Source organism: Mirounga angustirostris, unplaced genomic scaffold (genome assembly GCF_029215605.1).
Source record: "Mirounga angustirostris isolate CCGP_5_RB_7025 unplaced genomic scaffold, mMirAng1.0.hap1 SCAF_13, whole genome shotgun sequence".
Lineage (NCBI taxonomy): Eukaryota > Metazoa > Chordata > Mammalia > Carnivora > Phocidae > Mirounga > Mirounga angustirostris.
The window spans coordinates 44724009-44746763 of record NW_026991721.1 but is presented as its reverse complement, the minus strand read 5'-3'; the positions used below and the strand labels follow the sequence as shown (position 1 = coordinate 44746763).

General features: G+C 36.5%; 1 protein-coding gene across 1 annotated transcript in view; it reads right to left on the bottom strand.

Moving 5' to 3' along the window:
* The window catches only part of LOC129046364 (disks large 1 tumor suppressor protein-like), a 562187-nt gene that overhangs the window by 211977 nt on the left and 327455 nt on the right, over positions 1-22755 (bottom strand). Inside the window, exon 3 of the mRNA XM_064575848.1 lies at positions 3035-3180. Within this exon, the coding sequence (XP_064431918.1) occupies positions 3035-3180 (146 nt within the window). The remainder of the gene's footprint in view (positions 1-3034; positions 3181-22755) is intronic.

Below are 22755 nucleotides of genomic sequence, written 5' to 3'. Positions count from 1 at the left end.
TCAACAGCATTTTTCACAGAGCTAGAACAAACAATCCTAAAATTTGTAGGGGATACAAAAACCCCAAATAGCCAAAGCAACCTTGAAAAAGAAAAGCAAAGCTGGAGGCATCACAATCTCAGACTTCAAGTTATATTACAAAGCTGTAGTGATCAAAACAGTATGGCACTAGCTCAAATATAGACACAAAGATCAATGGAACAGAAAAGAAAACTGAGAAATGAACCCAAAACTATATGGTAAATTAATCTTTGACAATGTAGGAAAGAATATTTAATGGAAAAAAGATAGTCTCTTCAAGAAATGATGCTGGGAAAACTGGACAGCAACAGGGAAAAGCATGAAACTGGACCACTTTCTTATACCATACACAAAAATAAATTCCAAATGGATTAAAGATCTAAATGTGAGACCTGAAACTGTAAAAATTCCTAGAGGAGAACACAGGCAGTAACCTCTTTGACATCAGTGGTAGCAACTTCTTTCTAGATATATCTCCTGAAGCAAGGGAAACAAAAGCAAAAATAAACTACTGGACTTCATCAAAATAATGCAAACTGGTGCAGCCACTCCGGAAAACAATATTGAGATTCCTCAAAAAGTTAAAAATAGAACTACCCTGTGATCCAGCAATTGCACTCCTAGGTATTTACCCAAAGAATACAAAAATACATATTCAAAGAGATTCATGCACACCAATGTTTGTAGCAGCATTATCTACAATAGCCAAATTATGGAAACAGCTCAAGTTTCCATCAACTGACGAATGGATTAGGAAGATGTGGTACACACACACGCACACACACACACATGCCATGGGATATTAATCAGCCATAAAAAAAAAATGAAATCTTGCCATTCATAATGATATGGGTAGAGCTAGAGAGTGCTGGGTGAAATAAATCAGAGAAAGAAATATACCATATGATTTCACTCATGTTTGGAATTTAAGAAACAAAACAAATGAGCAAAGTGAAAAAAAAAAAGAGGGAAAAGGCAAACCAAGAAATAAACTAAACTATAGAGAACAAACTGATGGTTATCAGAGAGGTAGGTCGGGGGAGGGTGTTAAATAAGTAATGGAGAGAAGGAGTGCACTTGTTGAGCACTGGGTATTGTACGAAGTGTTGAGTCACTATATTGCACACCTGACACTAATATTATACTGCATGTTAACTAACTGGAATTTAAATAAAAACTTAAAGAAATATAAATACCCAATAACTATTAAAAAAAAAAAAAGACCCATAAATAGTGAACTGTGGTTTCCAGAGGGGCAGGGGTTGGGGGATGGGCAAAATGGGTAAAGGGTAGTGGAAGGTATACGTTTCCAGTTATAGAATGAAAAAGCAAGGTGATGAAAGGTATAGTATAGGGAATATAGTCAATGGTATTGTAATAGAGCTGTATGGTGACAGATAATAGCTATACTTGGGTGCATAGCATAATGTATAGAGTTGTCAAATCATTATGTTGTACACTTGAAACTACTGTAACATCATGTGTCAACTATGCTACAATAAGAAAAGGGTAAAACAAAACAGTTCAGTCTCAATAATGAATAATAACTGAAATCTAAAGCATTAAGTAACAAATTTTATCTATTAATTTGATTAACATTTTAAATAATTAATACTACTGAGGGTATAGATAATGACTTTCAAACACTGCTGGTAGTATCTTTCTGCAAAGCACTTTGACAATTTATATCAAGAGACTTACAAATGTCAATGTCTTTGAACGCAGTAGTTTCATCAGAAAACACACAATGGTTGATATACACAGATATCTATTATAGCATTATTCATAGCTGAGAACTGGAAATAGCCTAAATATTGAATGGAGAACTATTTAAGTAAATTCCAAATGATGGACTATTATATAGCCTTTAAAATATTTCCCATAATATAGGAAAATATTATTAGTATAGTATTAAATATAAAACTCATAAAAAACACCATATATTCTGTTGTACAAATTTCATGTGCATATATTTCTACAGAAGAAAAGACTTAAAAAGTCAAAATGATTATAGGTATCTGAAATTAAGATTTTTAATACTTTCAGTATTTATAAACTTTATATAGTGGTATCAATTAACAATTATTAACTTTTTCTTCAAATAAGTAAGGTAATCATCAGACTTAATCTCTTAATCTCTTCCATTTTTTAAATCAATTCTGAGCAGGATAGAAAGCATATCATAGGCCTCAATCTTAACAGTCCAAAGATTCAGCAAAGTGCCATTGATTAGGATTCCATGTAGCTTCCAAGTCAGCTTCACTACACAGTCTTGACAGTGTGTGTGTGTGTGTGTGTACTACTACCTGCCTTCCAAGTATTGAATGCCACTTAAAAATATCATTGATCTGCCCCGCCTCCATATTAATCCTGTTATGAACTGAAACATTCCTCAACTTGCCTTACTCTGTTGATTCCAACAGTACCCTCCAAAATTTTGACCTCATTATCCTATATATAAAAACCATTTGAACACAGAACTCTACTAGCCTTATATTTATTTTTAAATGTGTATGTATTACTGTTAATATACTATATAACTTATCCAAAATTTTTAAAAATATAAAGAATATGATAAAAAGTATAAATGGAAGTTCTATTATTTTGCTTCTAAACCTAATGGGTCATTTTAAAACACCCTAAGATATATGGCCCTACTATGGAGATGACAGCTACAGACCACACTTTCCAATCCCATCTCCTTCCCATATTGCATCTGGAACCATGTTCTGAAATTCCAGAATGCCTTAGACTTGAGTCAACTCAGACTATCACAATATTCATAACAGAACTCACTTGTACAATGTGAAGAATCATATCTTCCCATGCCTTTTTGTCTCTTGGCAAAATCTGGACAATTATATGTAAATATTGCATATAGTATAGTATAACTACATTTATATTATTATTGTTGCTATCTGTCAGTAATGATTACTACTACTGTGACTGTGACCACTTTACTGTCATATGTGTCATAATATTATTCAGTTCTTTTAGATGTTTCAGTATATACCTCTGCAGGTTTTTGAAGGTTATCATGGCATGGAGCAAGAAGGGATGTCTTCTCCCATTTCTGTGCAACTTGATTGGCTTCTTCTATCTTCTGATCACAACTTTTTTGAGAATTTAGCAACGTCACCTCATAAAATTCTTGAATATCTGTGAAAAAATGTAAGGGAAGGATCAAATGTCATGTACCATCACATAAATAGCTTCTGCATGTATGTATATATGAAAAATTTTTCTGACTAAAAGAACTACATACATGTGACCCCAAAGAAAAATAACAAAAATAAGGAAATCTTGAAAATTGCATTTTTATCTGCATGAGAATTCTTTATTTGTAATTGCAAAAACTGGAAACAACCAAGATGTCCTTCAATCATTGAATAAACAAGTTGTAGTAAGTCCATATTCAGCAATAAGGAGGAATGAGCTATCAATCCATGTAAAAACAGATGAATCTTAAATGTTAAGTTTAAACATCTGGTCTAAAAAAGCTACATATTATATGATTCCATTTGTATAATATTTTAGAAAAAGCAAAACTAAAAAGACAGTAAAATGATCAGTGATCACTAAAGGTACTGGGGGTGGGGAAAAGGATTAAATAGGTAAAGCACAGGGTGATGAAAATATTCTGTAGTGATACTGCATTGGTGGACACCTAATATGAAGCATTTGTTAAAGCCCATAGAACTTTACAGCACAGAGAGTAAACCTTAATGTATGAAAATTAAAAAAAAACATTTAGGAGGTCAAGGAATCCTAAGATGAAACACAGACTGTGACAAAAGAATCTAACTGTATTACAAATGTGTGAAATAACCTCCCTGAAGGCAGTAGGAGAAAAAGGTAGTATCCTGAAAATGAGTAGAAACCATAAAACCAAAGACAAAGGAATTATTACAAAAGAATCCTACTCTATTCTTTAGTCAACAAATTTGTTTCCCATGATGAGTGAAAGTTAGCAACTTTGGAACCACTGTACATATATATTAGAATTCAACAATTAAATGGATGGTAGATGGTGGGAACCAGGTTTCTCACTATTGGAGTAGGAGTTTACAAACAAGTAGGTGGGGACAGGTGAGAGGAGGGCACTAGAATGATCCCTATGATTTTGGGTTATATTTTGAGACACCACTATAAACTCCTGTTTAGCTTAATATGGGTACAAATGGATACGTATAGAAATATTTATAGATCTGTATGTACACAGGTTAATACACACACATATATTTTCTTACTTGGTATGCTGAAAGGACCTAGAATTAATGAAGCCCCAGTAAGAATGAACACAATTAATATCCAGATTTTGGCCTCTATTTTGCATTCTCCAACAATTGGTAAAGAATAATGAATAAATAAAGTGGTACTGGATTAGGATTGGCACTATCTATATGAATTCAAACATTTTTAAAGGAAGGGAGGGAGGGTGGAAGGAAGGAAGTGAAGAAGGAAGAGGAGGAAAGGAAGAAGGGTTAGGAGTGAGATGGATATAGAAAACTATGAATAGAAATAAAAATGATGATGTATGTATATGTTTCCTAGCTTTGTCATGTATTTGTAGGCTGAGAGGGCCTAGCAGGAAAAACAATCCAATAGCAACAAGCACACCTGGAGCCTAGATCATGGCTTGAATAAAAGGTATCAGGGCTTCTTGAGAAAATGGTTGACTCTATTACTGAAGCAGGAAAAACAGTAAGATGAGCTTAGAGTATCTTGCAATACCCATAAATGAGAAAACACTACCCCCCCCAAAAAAACCCTGCTACAATGGGGGCATGTCAAAACAATATAAGAGTTATAAGAAGGAGCAGACAAAGATGGCCAGTAGTATTGGCTTATAACCCAAAGTATAAAATAAATACCCATGAATCTATACTGGTATATGCATACATGTATGAATAAATGAAGGAATAAATGTATGTAGATATGTAAATAGACAATCTCCCTTGATGAAGAGTTCCAAGTAATTTATTTAGATACTGTTCTCAAGGAGATGAAGCATAACTTTCCACCCCTTAAGTGTGAGCTGTGCATACTGACTTCCTTCCAAAGAATATAGTATTAAAAGGGGGAAAACAAGGGGTGCCTGGGTGGCTCAGTTGGTTAAAAGGGGGAAAACAAGAGTAACTTTACAGAGGTGAACCCCAATAAACACTAACTCAATCAAGTGATCAAGACCAACATTATCATTGAAGAGTCAGGCTGATAGCAAGCAACCTATAGAAGTAATGAGAATGGCACTTTACCTCTGTGGTGTTCCTCCCCAAAACTCATAACCCTAATCTAATCATGAGAAAGACAGAAAAATCCTAGTTGAGGAACAGTCGACAAAAAAACTTTACCAGTACTCTGTAAACTGTCAAGATAATAAAAAATGAGGAAAGTCTGAGAAATTGTCACAGTCTAGAAGAGCCCAAGGAGACACGAGAAATAAATGTAATATGGTAACCTAGACGGGATCCTGGAACAGAAAAAGGACATTAGCTAAAAAGTATGGACTTAATTTCATAATAATGTATCAATATTTGTTATTAGTTGCCACAGTAAATCTAAGATGTTAACAATAGGAGAAAGAGAGTCTGGGATACATTGGAGCTCTCTGTACTATCTTTGCAACTATTCTGTAAGCATTAAAACTACTCCAAAATAAAAGTTATTTTTAATTGCCTTTTTATTTTTTAAAAGATTTTATTTATTTATGTGTCAGAGAGAGAGAGGGCCACAAGCAGGGGGAGCAGCAGGCAGAGGGAGAGGGAGAAGCAGGCTCCCTGCTGAGCAAGGAGCCCAATGCCGAACTCCATCCCAGGATCCTGGGATCATGACCTGAGCCAAAGGCTGATGCTTAACTGATTGAGCCACCCAGGTGTCCCTTTAATTGCCTTTTTAAAAGGCATTACATACAGGCATCTGGGTGGCTCAGTCAGTTAAGTTTCTGACTTCACTTCAGGTCATGATTTCAGGGTCCTGAATTGAGCCCCCATCATATTGGGCTCCCTGCTCAGTGGGGAGTCTGCTTCTCCCTCTTCCTCTGCCCCTACCCCCAGCTCATATGCACACACTCTATCTCTCAAAAAAATAAATAAAATCTTTTTAAAATAAATAAATAAAAGGTATTACATAATCACTATTAGAAACCTGCCCAAAGGGCCCCAAAATGAATGCTTTCATAAATCCATTTTCAGATTTAGAATGTAAATGGGACTAAAAATTATCACACAAAGTTACATTTTGCAACTTTCTAATATATGAAAAAAGTGTTTTTGATGACATCTGCTTCTGACACTATGGCTGACTAAGTGCTCTTCAGATTAACTAGGCACTTTGAAATATTACTGATGTTGCAGCAGATGGGGTAGGTCTCCAAGAATGATTTTTCACATATACACACACACAAAAAAAAACCTGAGCTGAAATCAGATCAGCTGGGAGGTTGGATTAATGGTAGTTGACATACAAAAGGGATGGGGTTGTTCTGAGAACACACACCTATGGCAGAATTATTACTATCAGCATACAGAGCCTCATATCAGTAAGTAAAGGTAAGGAAGCTGGCCCTGAACTTCCTCACTGAGCCAAGATCCTCAAGGGATTCTGAAGTAATTCTATGATGGTGGCTCCCTATTTGCTACTGGCAGCAGCAAAAGAAAATATTTTCTATAGGAAATCTCAAAGCGGCAGGACTCTCATAGATGAGGATCAAGAAAAGAGCTCATAATCAAGATCACAAACCAACAGAAAGGCATGTCAATATAAATGAAATTTAGCAGCAACAACAAACAGTAGGTTACATGCCCAGTTATTATTGGTTTTGGACTTTTCTGATATAGAACAAAAAAAAACTATGTAAAGTGTTGATGGCCATACTCACAAAGCTGAGCAAATAACAAGACCTAGTAAGAGTGAACAAGCAAAATGAGAAGAAACAAATGTAACTTCTAAAAATTAAAAATATAATTCTTTAAAAATAGATTAATGGATGGCTAGAGGCATGGATTGATATAATATATAACAAATATAATAAAATGCTAATGATAAAATCTATGTGGTAGGTGTACAGATACTCACTGTAGTATTCTTATAATTTTGCTGTTTGAAAACTTTCATAATAAAATGTTAGAAAAATGTATAATTATTTAAAGTTAAAAATTCAGTGGATGGGTTAAACAGCAGATTAAACAAAGTAAAACTGGGAAATATTCCCAAAGAAATTAGCCAGAATTCATCATAAGAGAAGGTTAAATAGAATATATGAAAGTATTAATTGACTATGTACAGGATGGATAAGTCCAATATTTTTCTAATAGATGTCTTCAAGGAGAAAATAGAATAAATAACAAGTGATATTTAAAGAGATAATGGATATAAAATTTTTAGAACTTATGAAAATATGAATTCAGATACTGAAAATAGCAGCTTATATGAAAGAGAATAAATAAAAGCTATGAACATACCATAATAAAATTGCAGAATACCAAAGACAAAGCAAAGATCATGAAAGCAGTCAAAGAGAAAAGACTAATCAGACTTCTCAAAAGCAATAATTGAAGCCAGACAACAGTAGAATAACAACTTCAAAATTTTGAGAGAAAATAACTACGAACATAGAATTGTTCATTTGCAAATCATATATATGATTTAAAAAAACTTGTATCTAGAATATATAAAGAACTCTCAAAACACATATGAAACCAAACAATCCAATAGAAAAATGGCCAAAAGATTTGAACAGGAACTTCACTGAAAAAAATAATAGATGGCAAATAAACACATGAAAAGATATTTAGCATCATTAGTCACTAGGGAAATGAAAAATCAAAACCACAATGAGATACCTCTACATATTTATTAGAATGGCTAAAATTAAAAACAGTGATCATACCAGGCACTGATAGGGATGTGAAAGAAATGGAACTCTCATACTCTGATACTGAAAATGAAAAATGATACAACCACTTTGAAAAACAGTTTTTTCAGTTTCTTAAGAAGTTAAGCATACAACTAATGTATAATCCAACTATTCATGTTCTAGGCATTATCTAAGAGAAAAGAAAATATATATGTCGCTATGAAATGTCAAGTCTGGAAACAATCCAAATGTCCATTAATAGATGAATGAATAAACACATTTGGCATATCCATACAAAAGAATACAACTCAGTAATAAAGAGGAACAAACTATTGGAACACACAACATGGATGATCTCAAAATAATTACATCAAGTGAAAAAAAACAGACAAAAGTGAGTTCATGTTTTATAATACATTATAAAAATTCTAGAAAATGCAAATTAATTCTACACTGACAGAAAAAAAAAATCAGTGGTTGCTGAGGAATGAAGTGGGGAAGGACTGCAGGAAGGGGTGAGTGGGAGGGATTACCAAGAGACAGGAGGAAACTTTAAGGAGCAGTGGATATGTTTACTACCTTGATTGTGCTAACAGTTTCATTAATATATACATACTTCAAAACATATTAAATCATGCACTTCACATATGTGCAGTTTATTATGTATCAATTATACCTCAATAAAGTGAAAAAGATAAGACATGAATTTAGAGGAGACGTTTTCATAACACATAGGCAAAGGAAGAGTATATAGGTATGCAAAGACCAACAAATCAAAAATGAAAAGACATATAAGCCAGAAGGGGGAAAAAATGGGTGAAAAATATGGACAGTCATTTCACAGTAAAGGAAACATATATCATGGACAAAAAAAGATGTGGATCAGTAGCAACTTTTATTTGTTCCTGATGAGTGGGAATTGCTATAACCACTTTTTTTTATTATTATTATGGTCAGTTAACCAGCATATAGTACATCATTAGTTTCTGATGTAGTGTTCAATGATTCATTAGTTGAGTATAACACCCAGTGCTATAACCACTAGAAAACAATCTTGTCTTATCTGGTAAAACTGAACATTTATTTCTCATATAATCCAGCATTTCTACTACCCAATACACATCCTAAATGAACTCTTGCACATATGCACCAAGAAACAAGCCAAAATGTGCGTAGTAGTACAGATCATAATAGCAAAAAATTGGAAACAATCCAAAGTCCATCCAAAAGGAAAATGAATAAATGTGGTATGTTCTCAAAGTGGAATTTATATAGCACTGAAAATGAATAAACTACAGTATCATAAAATGACATGAATAAATCTTGAAAACAATGTTGAGTGAAAAAAGCAAGTCTCAGCATAAAAATATTTTTGTAAAGTTAACAAACATACAAAACAAAACTCTATATTTTTAGGCATACATACATATGTGAAGGAACATTTAGATCAAAGCAAAGAAGTACATGGAAAGATGTAATTACCTCAGCAGAAGGGGTGGATATGGGAGAAACACATAGGTAGATGCAAATAGAAATGGTCTAGTTCTAGATTTGGGTGGTGATTCCAGAAATGTTTACTGTATTATTATGCTACATATGTTACATATAAATTACATATATTCTTTTTCTTTAACTCTTTTAAATTTTATTATGTTACTCACCATACAATACATCATTAGTTTTTGATATGGTAATCCATGATCCATTGTTTTCATATAACACCCAGTGCTCCACGCAGTACGTGCCCTCCTTAATACCCATCACTGGGCTAACCCATCCCCCCACTCCCCTCCCCTCTAGAACCCTCAGTTTGTTTCTCAGAGTCCATAGTCTCTCATGGTTCATCTCTCCCTCCGATTTCCCCCCCTTCACTTTTCCCTTCCTTCTCCTAATGTCCTCCATGCTATTCCTTATGTTCCACAAATAAGGGAAACCATATGATAATTGACTTTCTCTGCTTGACTTATTTCGCTTAGCGTAATCTCCTCCAGTCCCATCCATGTTGATGTAAAAGTTGGGTATTCATCCTTTCTGATGGCTGAGTAATATTCCATTGTATAGATGGACCACATCTTCTTTATCCATTCATCTGTTGAAGGGCATCCCAGCTCTTTCCACAGTTTGGCTATTGTGGACATTGCTGCTATGAACATTGGGGTGCATATGGCCCTTCTTTTCACTACATCTGTGTCTTTGGGGAAAATACCCAGTAGTGGAATTGCTGGGTCATAGGGTAGCTCTATTTGTAAATTTTTGAGGAACCTCCACACTGTTTTCCAAAGTGGCTGTACCAACTTGTATTCCCACCAATAGTATAAGAGGGTTCCCCTTTCTCCACAGCCTCTCCAACATTTGTATATTCTTTTGTATATATTTTTTTAATTTTATTTTATTATGTTATGTTAATCACCATACATTACATCATTAGTTTTTGATGCAGTGTTCCATGATTCATTGTTTGCATATAACACCCAGTGCTCCATTCAATATGTGCTCTCTTTAATACCCATCACCAGGCTAACACATCCCCCCACATCCTTCCCTCTAGAAACCTCAGTTTGTTTCTCAGAGTCCATAGTCTCTCATGGTTCATCTCTCCCTCCAATTCCCCCCTTCATTTTTGCCTTCCTACTATCTTCTTCTTCTTTTTTTTTTTTTTTAACATATAATGTATTATTTGTTTCAGAGGTACAGGTCTGTGATTCATCAGTCTTACACAATTCACAGTGCTCACGATAGCATATGCCCTCCCCAGTGTCTATCACCCAGCCAGCCATCCCTCCCACACCCCACCACTCCAGCAACCCTCAGTTTTTTTCCTGAGATTAAGAATTCCTCATATCAGTGAGATCATATGATACATGTCTTTCTCTGATTGACTTATTTCACTTAGCATCATACCCTCTAATTCCATCCATGTCATTGCAAATGGCAAGATTTTGTTATTCTTTTTGATTGCTGCATAATATTCCTGTGTGTGTGTGTGTGTGTGTGTGTGTGTGTGTGTGTGTGTGTACCACATCTTCTTTATCCATTCATCTGTCGATGGACATCTTGGCTCTTTCCATAGTTTGGCTATTGTGGACACTGCTGCTATAAACATTGGGGTGCACATACCCCTTTGGATCACTACATTTGTATATTTTGGGTAAATACCCAGTAGTACAATTGCTGGGTCATAGGGTAGCTCTATTTTCAACTTTTTGAGGAACTTCCATATGTTTTCCAGAGTGGTTGCACCAGCTTGCATTCCCAACAGTGTAGGAGGGTTCCCCTTTTTCTACATCCTCTCCAACATCTGTCGTTTCCTGACTTGTTAATTTTAGCCATTCTGACTGGGTGTGAGGTGGTATCTCACTGACGTTTTGATTTGGATTTTCCTGATGCCGAGCAATGTTGAGCACTTTTTCATGTGTCTGTTGGCCATTTGGATGTCTTCTTTGGAAAAATGTCTGTTCATGTCCTCTGCCAATTTCTTTTTTATTATTATTATGTTATGTTAATCACCATACATTACTTTTGTATGTATTTTTAAGTAACAAAAAATTTAACTGTTTCATAAATAGTAATATTTACATAGAAAACTTACAAATCTTCAAATTTTATGCACAGCTACAACTTTATTCTGCCACTAGCAATAAGGTGGCTGTGAAGTCATGCTTGGAAAATGTGTAAGAACGGAAGACAAAAGAACAAATAATCCTAAAATTTTTAAGGAACCACAAAAGACCAAAATACCCAAAGACATCTTGAGAAAGAACAAAAGCTGGGAGTATCACAATCTCAATTTCAAGATATATTACAATGCTATAGTAATCAAAACAATATGGTACTGGCACAAAAATAGACACATAGATGAATGGAACAGGATAGAGAACCTAGAAACAAATCTACACTTATATATTCAATTAACCTATAACAAAGGAAACAAGAATATACAATGGGGAAAAGACAGTCTCTTCAACAAATGGTATTGGAAAAACTGGACAGCTACATGCAAAAGAATGAAACTGGACCACTTTCTTACACCAGACACAAAAATAAACCCAAAATGGATTAAAGAGCTAAATGTAAGACCTAAAACCATGAAACTCCTAAAAGAAAACATAGACAGTAATCTCTTGGACATTGGCCTTAGCAACATACTTATGGATATGTCTCATCAGGAAAAGGAAGCAAAAGCAACATAAACTATTGGGACTGCCAAAATAAAAAGTTTTTGCATAGTAAAGGAAACCATCAACAAAATGGAAGGGCAATCTACTGAATGAGAGAAGATATTTGCAAATTATATATCCAAAAAGGGATTAATATCCAAAATATACTTGTGTTCACTGTAGCATTGTTTACAATAGCCAAGGTATGAAAGCAACCCAAGTGTCCATCAATAGATGAATGGATAAAGAAAATGTGGTACAATACATAATGGGATATTGCTCAGCCATAAAAAAGAATGATGTCGTTCCATTTGTGACAACACGGACAGACCCAGAGTGTATTATCCTAAGTGAAATAAGCCAGGCAGAGAAAGACATGTACCATATTATTTCACTTATATGTGGAATCTAAAAAACAAAACAAACAAAAACAGAAACAAACTGATAAATATAGAGAACTTGCTGCTTGCCAGAAGGGAGGATGCTGGATGATGAACTAAATAGGTGAAAGGGATCAAGAAGTAAGAACTTCCAAATTATATAATAAATGTCTCAGAGATGGAAGTACAACACAGAGAATATAGTCAATAATATTGTAATAATGTTCTATGATGACTATACTATACCTGTGGTGAGCACTGAGTAATGTTTAGAATTGTTGCATCACTATGTTGTGCAACTTAAACTAAAATAACATGTCAACTATATTTCAATAATAAAAAGAAAAAGAAGGTAAAAACCATACATGTATAAACCCTTCTCAGATATCTGAATATAGTAAGAGTTGATAGGGTGTTAATTGGGTTAACAAAAGTCAGAAATAAAGAATAAAAAAAGTGGAATCCAAAAATATTCTCTGCATCAAGTATTAATTAAACATAAAAGAGAAAAGAATCCCTGTAAAGATTTCTGCAGCTACATATTCTCTAAAGAATAATGACTTGTAATGGGTAAAACAATTTTTGCAAAGAGTCAAATTTCAAGATGTTTTTTCTTTGCATCAATTTTAAGGATGTAAACATTGTTTCATAATCAGCATTTGCAAGTTGCCAAATTTTGAAATATTAGGTGTGTAAATTATCCAGAAATGGAAGCATATTTATCATATTCATGTTAAGGATACATATTAAGCTATACTTTGACACATAATGGATAGCATTATGTGACTCAATCAGATTTGGGAAAATCATATGGACAGTACTTTAATATTAAATTTGAAAATATTAATTAACTTATAATCCCCAAACCTGCTAATATGCTTATAGTCTATTTCACTCCTTTATCTACTTACCATTCCTACCTAATTAACCACTAGAGAGGAAAAAGGTAACTTTAGTTAAGTCAAAGATTATTTAAATTTGAAGATAATTCTATAAGCAATGTCAAATTTTACTTCTGTTTAGTCAGATGTATTTTTTAATGCCTGATCTATATTTGTTTGGCACTTTTGAAGCATCTCTTTTCCATACCCCCTCGTATCCCCACCACCACCCCTTCCTAACATTCCTAGTACCAGCGTTGAGGCCCTTGCCATCTCTTGCTCATAATTCCTTAGGCTCAGATGCCCTTTCAACACACATAGAAATCTTACTTCTCCTTCAAAGCCCACTTCCACTACCAAGCCTTTTTAAAAAAGAATATTTGAAGTCAGAGATCTAAATATGAAATGTCATCAGCACAGAAACCATTCTTACTAAAACTGAGTTCAATTGAGGAAATGTGGGTGAGAGTAAGAACACCAAGCAGCTACAATCAAAAAGGAAAAATGCTGGTGTGGGGAGTTGTGGGAGGAGATGGGCAATGCTGCTTCTGTCCTCCAATTCCTATAAAGTACTGCTAAGATCTATTTAATAGTTATTTATCATTCTACCTTATATTAGTAGTAGTTGTTTACCCACCAGTCCTCAATTCAACATTTCAATTCAGTAAGTAATTTTGAAGTACCAGGCAAGGCCCTTAGGAATGAACATGATGTCATAGCCAGCCACATTACTGTCTATTATCTAGCCTCATTCTTTATATTTTAGTAAGCACACAATGAATGTTTGCTAATTTTAGTTTATTTGCATTCCCTCTCTGTTTAAAGATCAAATAAAATAAAAATAATTGAATTAAGTCAAATCTCCTCATACTGAGGGCTGGAGAAAACCTGTATATTATTTAAAATATATTTCTAGGGACACCTCGGTGGTTAGGCGGCTGCCTTCAGCTCAGGTCATGATCCCAGGGTCTTGGGATCTACACCCACATCGGGCTCCCTGCTCATCACGGAACCTGCTTCTCCTTCTGCATGCTGCTCCTCCCTGCTTGTACGCTCTCTCTGTCTCTGTCTCTCTCTGACAAATAAATAAATAAAAAAAATCTTTTAAAGTAATAATAAAATAATGTTTCTATGTGACTTGATTTGATCACAGCTACTAGCACTTATATTTTCCACATTCATCCTGCAAATAAAAAAGTTTTGCCACCAGGGGCGGAGCAAGATGGTGGAGGTGGAGGGGACCTGGATTTATACTAGTCCCAGGAATTCAGCTGGATAGGGATCAAACCATTCTGAACACCTATGAACTCAACAGGAGATTGAAGAAAAGAATAGCAACAACTCTCTGAACAGAAAAGTGACCACTTTCTGGAAGGTAGGATGTGCGGAAAGTGAATCCAAGGCAATATTCGGAAGGATAGACGGCAGGGGAGGGGGCCTCCGTCCGCCGCTTCTGGCAAGTGAAAGAGCAGTGGAGCACAAAATCAGAACTTTTAGAAGTCTGCTCCGCTGAGGGACATCGCTCCAGTAGCTAAGCGGGGGTGGAACTCTTCCTGGGACAATGTGGTCTCAGGACCGTTGGGGTCACAGAAAGAACAGGGGTGCCTGAGTGCAACAGAGCTCCCAGGTATCGAAGCAGGGAAGCCAGCTGCAGAGACGGAGCCGAGGAGCGGTCTCTCAGCTCGGGGTTGCCATAAACCATGATCTGTGGCACAGTCAGGCCACTGCTCTTCCAGCAGGGACCAAACAAGTGGCAGATCCAGGGAGACTTCCCTTCCTCCCCCAGGAGGAGTGGCATGAGCACACCACTGGAATCTGCTGGGTTTGGAGAATGCACACGGGGTTGTGTGCCAGAGATAGAAACCCTTGGTCACAGGCCTGGTGAGCACAGAGTGCGGCCAGAGACCAGGAGACAGGAGTGACTGACTGCTTTTCTCTGGGGGCTCACTGAGGAGTGGGGCCCTGAGTTCTCGGCTCCTCCAGGGCAGATATTGGAAGGTTGCCATTTTCACTCCTGTCCTCCAAAGCTATTTGGAAAGCTTGCAGGGAACAAAAGCTCCCAAGAGCAAACCCGAGCAGATTACTTAGCCTGGACGGCAAGGGCGGGGCAATCCCCCCTCTGGCAAAGACATTTGGGAACCATGGAAACAGGCCCCTCCCCCAGAAGATCACCAAGAACAGCCACCAAGACCAGTTTACCGGTCAATGAAAACGGCAGGACTCCAGCGTTAGATTCATGTAGACTCATTCACGTAGAATTCATGGCTTTTTTACCATGATTCCTTAGTCTTTCAAATTTAATTGTTTTTTTTTTTTAAGGCACCTGGGTGGCTCAGTTGGTTAAGCGACGGCCTTGAGCTCAGGTCATGATCCTGGAGTCCTAGGATTGAGTCCCACATCAGGCTCCCCGCTCAGTGGGGAGTCTGCTTCTCCCTCTGACCCTTTCCCCTCTCATGCTCTCTCTCACTCTCTCTCTTTCAAATAAATTTATAAAATCTTTTTTTAAAAGAAAGTTAATTTTATAACTGTCTTTTCTTTTTTTTAATTTTTCTTTTTCCCTTTTTCAACCAACACCTTATCAATCACTATTCAAAGAAATATTTTTTATTTTTCATTTTTAGTCATATTCTATCCCTTCATAGTAGTTACCCTTATTTTTGGCATATATATATAAGTTGTTCTCACTTTAAAATTTTGAGATGCAGTTTCTTCTAACAGATCAGAATATACCCTAAATCTCTAGTGTATGGATTTGTTCTAGTCTCCTGCCTGATCACATTCTCTCCCTTTTTTTAATTTAAATCCTCTTCTTTCTTTTTTCAAAGAACTTCTTATCTTATAAATTCCTTTTATAAGATCTTTTATACTTTTCATCTTTACAGTCATATTCCATCCCTTCATTGTATTAACCCTTATTTTTGTACATAAATAAGTTTTTCTTTCTTTAAAATTTTGGGAAGCACTTTATTCTAACAGACCAAAATACACCCAAAATTTAGTGTGTGGTACTGATCTATGCACCAGCCTGATCATATTTGATCATATTCTCTTTTTTTTGTTTTGTTTTGTTTTTGTTTGTTTTTATCTTTTTCTTTTCTTTAATCTTTTTCTTTTTTCATTCTTTCCCTTTCTTTTCCCCTAGTTTCAGGTCTTTTCGGGTGTGTTTAGTGTATATTTTCTGGGGATGTTGTTACCCTGTTAGCATTTTGTTCTCTCATTCATCTATTCTCCTCTGGACAAAATGACAAGACAGAAAAAATCACCTCAAATAAAAGAACAAGAGGCAGTAACAACTGCCAGGGACCTAATCAATACGAACATTAGTACGAAGTTTGAATTAGAGTTCAGAATGATCATTTTAAAGATACTATCTGGGCTTGAAAAAAGCATGGAAGTTATTAGACAAACTCTTACCAGAGAAATAAAAGAACTACAATCTAATTGAGTTGAAATCAAAAAGGCTATTAATGAGGTGCAATCAAAAATGGAGGCTCTAACTGCTAGGATAAATGAGGCAGAAGAGTGAATTAGTGATATAGAAGACCAAATGATGGAAAATAAAGAAGCTGAGAAAAAGAGAGATAAACAACTACTGGACCACGAGGGAAGAATTAAAGAGATAATTGATGCCATAAGACAAAAAAACATTAGAATAATTGGGATCCCAGAAGAAGAAGATAGAGAGAGGGGGGCAGAAGGTATATTGGAGCAAATTATAGCAGAGAACTTCCCTAATGTGGGGAAGGAAACAGGCATCAAAATCCAGGAGGCACAGAGAACCCCTCTCAAAATCAATAAAAATAGGTCAACACCCTGACATCTAATAGTAAAACTTACAAGTCTCAGAGACAAAGAGAAAATCCTGAAAGCAGCGCGGGAGAAGAGATTTGTAACCTACAAGAGTAGAAACATTAGATTGGCTGCAGACCTATCCACAGAGACCTGGCAGGTCAGAAAGGACTGGCAGGATATATTCAGAGCACTAAATGAGAAAAATATGCAGCCAAGAATACTATACCCAGCTAGGCTGTCACTGAAAATAGAAGGAGAGATAAAAAACTTCCAGGACAAACAAAAAATAAGGAATTTGCAAACATAAAACCAGCCCTACAAGAAATATTGAAAGAGGTCCTCTAAGCAAAGAGAGAGCCTAAAAGCAACATAGATCAGAAAGGAACACAGACAATATACAGTAACAGTCACCTTACAGGCAATACAATGGCACTAAATTCATATCTTTCAATAGTTACCCTGAATGTAAATGGGCTAAATGGCCCAATCAAAAGATGCAGTCTATCAGATTGGATAAAAAACACAAGACCCATTGATATGCTGTCTGCAAGAGACTCATTTTAGACTCAAGGACACCCCCAGATTGAAAGTGAAAGGGTGAAAAACCATTTACCATGCCTATGGACACCAAAAGAAAGCTGGGGTGGCAATCCTTATATCAGACAAACTAGATTTTTTTTTTTAAGATTTATTTATTTATTTGAGAGAGCGAGAATGAGAGAGAGTACATGAGAGGGGGGAGAGTCAGAGGGAGAAGCAGGCTCCTCACTGAGCAGGGAGCCTGATGCGGGACTCGACCCCGGGACTCCAGGATCATGACCTGAGCCGAAAGCAGTTGCTTAACCAACTGAGCCACCCAGGTGCCCCCAGACAACCTAGATTTTAAACCAAAGACTATAATAAGAGATGTGGAAGGACACTATATCCTACTTAAAGGGTCTATCCAACAAAAAGATCTAACAATTGTAAATATCTATGCCGCTCATATGGGAGCAGCCAGTTATATAAGGCAATTAATAACAAAAGCAAAGAAATACATCGACAACAACACAGTAATAGTGGGGGACTTTAAAAACCCCCTCACTGAAATGGACAGATGATCTAAGCAAAAGATCAACAAGGAAATAAAGACTTTAAATGACACACTGGACCAAAGGGAACCCACAGATATATTCAGAACATTCCATCCCAAAGCAACAGAATACACATTCTTCTCTATTACCCATGGAACACTCTCCAGAATAGATCACATCCTAGGTCACAAATCAGGTCTCAACCGGTACCAAAAGATTGGGATCATTCCCTGCCTATTTTCCGACCACAATGCTTTGAAACTAGACTCAGTCACAAGAGGATAGTCAGAAAGATCTCAAATACATGGAGGCTAAAGAGCATCCTACTAAAGAATGAATGGGTCAATCAGGAAATTAAAAAAGAATTTAAAAAATTCATGGAAACCAAAGAAAATGAAAACACAACTGTTCAAAATCTTTGGGATACAGCAAAGGCAGTCCAAAGAGGAAAGTATATAGCAATACAATCCTTTCTCAAGAAATAAGAAAGGTCTCAAATACATAACCTAAACGTACACCTAAAGGAGCTAGTGAGAGAACAGCAAATAAAGCCTAAACCCAGCAGGAGAAGAGAAAAAATAAAGATCAGAGCAGAAATCAGTGAAATAGAAACCAAAAGAACAGTAGAACCGATCAACGAAACTAGGAGCTGGTTCTTTGAAAGAATTAACAAGATTGATAAACCCCTGGCCAGACTTATCAAAAAGAAAAGAGAAATGCCCCAAATAAACAAAATCATGAATGAAAGAGGAGAGAGAACAACAAACACCAAAGAAATACAAACAATTATAAGAACATATTATGAGCAACTCTAGGCCAGCAAATTAGATAACCTGGAAGAAATGGATGCATTCCTAGAGATGTATCAACTACCAAAACTGAACCAGGAAGAAATAGAAAACCTGAACAGACCTATAACCACTAAGGAAATTGAAGCAGTCATCAAAAATCTCGAAAGAAACAAAAGCCCAGGGCCAGATGGCTTCCCAGGGGAATTCGACCAAACATTTTAAGAAGAATTAATACCTATTCTTCTGAAACTGTTCCAAAAAATAGAAATGGAAGGAAAACTTCCAAACTCATTTTAGGAGGCCACCATTACCTTGATCCCAAAACCAGACAAAGACCCCATCAAAAAGGAGAATTACAGACCAATATCCTTGATGAACATGGATGCAAAAATCCTCACCAAAATACTAGCCAAGAGGATCCAACAGTACATTAGAAGGATTATTCATCATGACCAAGTGGGATTCATCTCTGGGCTGCAAGGTTGGCTCAACATACACAAATCAATCAATGTGATACAATACATTAATAAAAGAAAGAACAAGAACCATATGATCCTCTCAATTGATGCAGAAAAAGCATTTGACAAAGTACAGCATCCTTTCTTGATTAAAACTCTTCAGAGTATAGGGATAGAGGGTACATACCTCAATATCATAAAAGCCATCTACGAAAAAACCCACAGCCAATATCATTCTCAATGGGGAAAAACTGAGAGCTTTCCCCCTAAGGTCAGGAACGCGGCAGGGATGTCCACTATCACCACTGCTATTCAACATAGTATTAGAAGTCCTAACCATAGCAATCAGACAACAAAAAGAAATCAAAAGCATCCAAATCGGCAAAGAAGAAGCCAAACTCTCACTCTTAGCAGTTGATATGATACTTTATGTGGAAAACCCAAAAGACTCCACCCCAAAACTGCTAGAACTCATACAGGAATTCAGTAAAGTGGCAGGATATAAAATCCATGCACAGAAATCAGTGGCATTCCTATACACCAACAACAAGACAGAAGAAAGAGAAATTAAGGAGTCGATTCCATTTACAATTGCACCGAAAACCATAAGATACCTAGGAATAAATCTAACCAAAGAGGCAAAGGATCTGTACTCAGAAAACTATAAAGTACTCATGAAAGAAATTGAGGAAGGCACAAAGAAAAGGAAAAATGTTCCATGCTCATGGATTTGAAGAACAAATATTGTTAAGATGTCAATGCTACCTAGAGCAATCTATACATTCAATGCAATCCCCATCAAAATGCCATCCACTTTTTTCAAAGAAATGGAACAAATAATACTCAAATTTGTATGGAAACAGAAAAGACCCCGAAGAGCCAGAGGAATGTTGAAAAAGAAAAGCAAAGCTGGTGGCATCACAATTCCAGACTTCCAGCTCTATTACAAAGCTGTCATCATCAAGACAATATGGTACTGGCACAAAAACAGACACATAGATCAATGGAACAGAATAGAGAGCCCAGAAATGGACCCTCAACTCTATGGTCAACTCATCTTTGACAAAGCAGGAAAGAATGTCCAATGGAAAAAAGACAGTCTCTTCAACAAATGGTGTTGGGAAAATTGGACAGCCACATGCAGAAGAATGAAACTGGGCCATTTCCTTACACCACACACAAAAATAGACTCCAAATGGTTGAAAGACCTCAATGTGAGACAGGAGTCCATCCAAATCCTAAAGGAGAACACAGGCAGCAACCTCTTCGACCTCAGCCACAGCAACTTCTTCCTAGAAACATCGCCAAATGCAATGGAAGCAAGGGCAAAAATGAACTATTGGGACCTCCTCAAGATAAAAAGCTTTTGCACAGCAAAAGAAACAGTCAACAAATCCAAAAGACAACTGACAGAATGGGAGAAGATATTTGCAAATGACATATCTGATAAAGGGCTAGTATCCAAAATCTATAAAGAACTTCTTAAACTCAACACCCAAAGAACAAATGATCCAATCAAGAAATGGGCAGAAGACATGAAAAGACATTTTTCCAGAGAAGACATCCAAATGGCCAACAGACTCATGAAAAAGTGCTCAACATCGCTCGGCATCAGGGAAATCCAAATCAAAACCTCAATGAGATCCCACTTCACACCAGTCAGAATGGCTAAAATTAACAAGTCAGGAAATGACAGACGTTGGTGATGATGCGGAGAAGGGGGAACCCTCCTACACTGTTAGTGGGAATGCAAGCTGGTGCAGCCACTCTGGAAAACAGTATGGAGCTTCCTCAAAAAGTTGAAAATAGAGCTATCCTGCAATTGCACTACTGGGTATTTACCCCAAAGATACAAATGGAGGGATCCAAAGGGGTATGTGCACCCCGATGTTTATATCAGCAATGTCCACAATAGTCAAACTATGGAAAGAGCCAAGATGTCCATTGACAGATGAATGGATAAAGAAGATGTGGTATATATATACAATGGAATATTATGCAGCCATCAAATGGAATGAAATCTTGCCACTTGCAATGATGTGGATGGAACTGGAGAGTGCTATGCTGAGCAAAATAAGTCAATCAGAGAAGGACATGTATCATATGACCTCACTGATATGAGGAATTCTTTTTTTTTTTTAAGATTTTATTTATTTATTCATGAGAGACAGAGAGAGAGAAGCAGAGGGAGAAGCAGGCTCCCAAGGAGCAGGGAGCCCGATGTGGGACTCGATCCCAGGACCCTGTGATCATGACCTGAGCCGAAGGCAGTTGCTTAACCGTCTGAGCCACCCAGGCGCCCGATATGAGGAATTCTTAATCTCAGGAAACAAACTGAGGGTTGGTGGAGTGGTGGGGGTAAGGGGGAAGGTGTCGCTGGGTGATAGACATTGGGGAGGGTATGTGCTATGGTGAGCACTGTGAATTGTGCAAGACTGTTGAATCACAGATCTGTACTTCTGAAACAAATAATACATTATATGTTAAAAAAGAAGAAGAAGATAGCAAGAGGGGAAGAATGAAGGGGGGGGAATATGAGGGGGAGATGAACCATGAGAGACAATGGACTCTGAAAAACAAACTGAGGGTTCTAGAGGGGAGGGAGGTGGAAGGATGGGTTAGCCTGGTGATGGGTATTAAAGAGGGCACGTTCTGCATGGAGCACTGGGTGTTATACACAAATAATGAATCATGGAACACTACATCAAAAACTAATGATGTAATGTATGGTGATTAATATGACATAATCATAAAAAAAATAAATTGAAGTAGAGTTCGCTAATGAAAACAAAAAAAGTTTTGCCACCTCTGAAATAGATTCAAAATATATTCTTCAAATTCTTGAAGGCATACCCACTTTGACCCCAGAATTTTTTGAAATAGCTTATAAATTTTCGTCAAATTCACAGGTAAGTGTTTTCAAACTCTAATGTATATTTGAATTTGAAGCACCCAAAGTTCTTGTTAAATTTAAATTATGATTAAGGTGAGGAGTCAGGCCTGGATCTCTGCATTTCTAACAAGCTCCCACGTGACGTCAATAGCTTCTGATCCATCAGGAACAACAGACCTAAGAAATAGCACCTATGGAATTAGAACCTAAGGGTTCATACTCTCATTTCAAATATCCTTGCTGGATTATTACTATACTCTTCTACTTCAGACTGGGGGGAGGGCAGCAGTGGGTCCAGGAGTATCGGGGTAAATCCCAGTAAGATAATGATAACCCAGTTGGCAAAAGAAGAACTCTGCCCATTGATTGAAAAACAATAATGATAACTACTTAGGGAATATTATTGACTAAACTGATACAGATTTAATTAGCTAGAAACTCAATTAAAAGG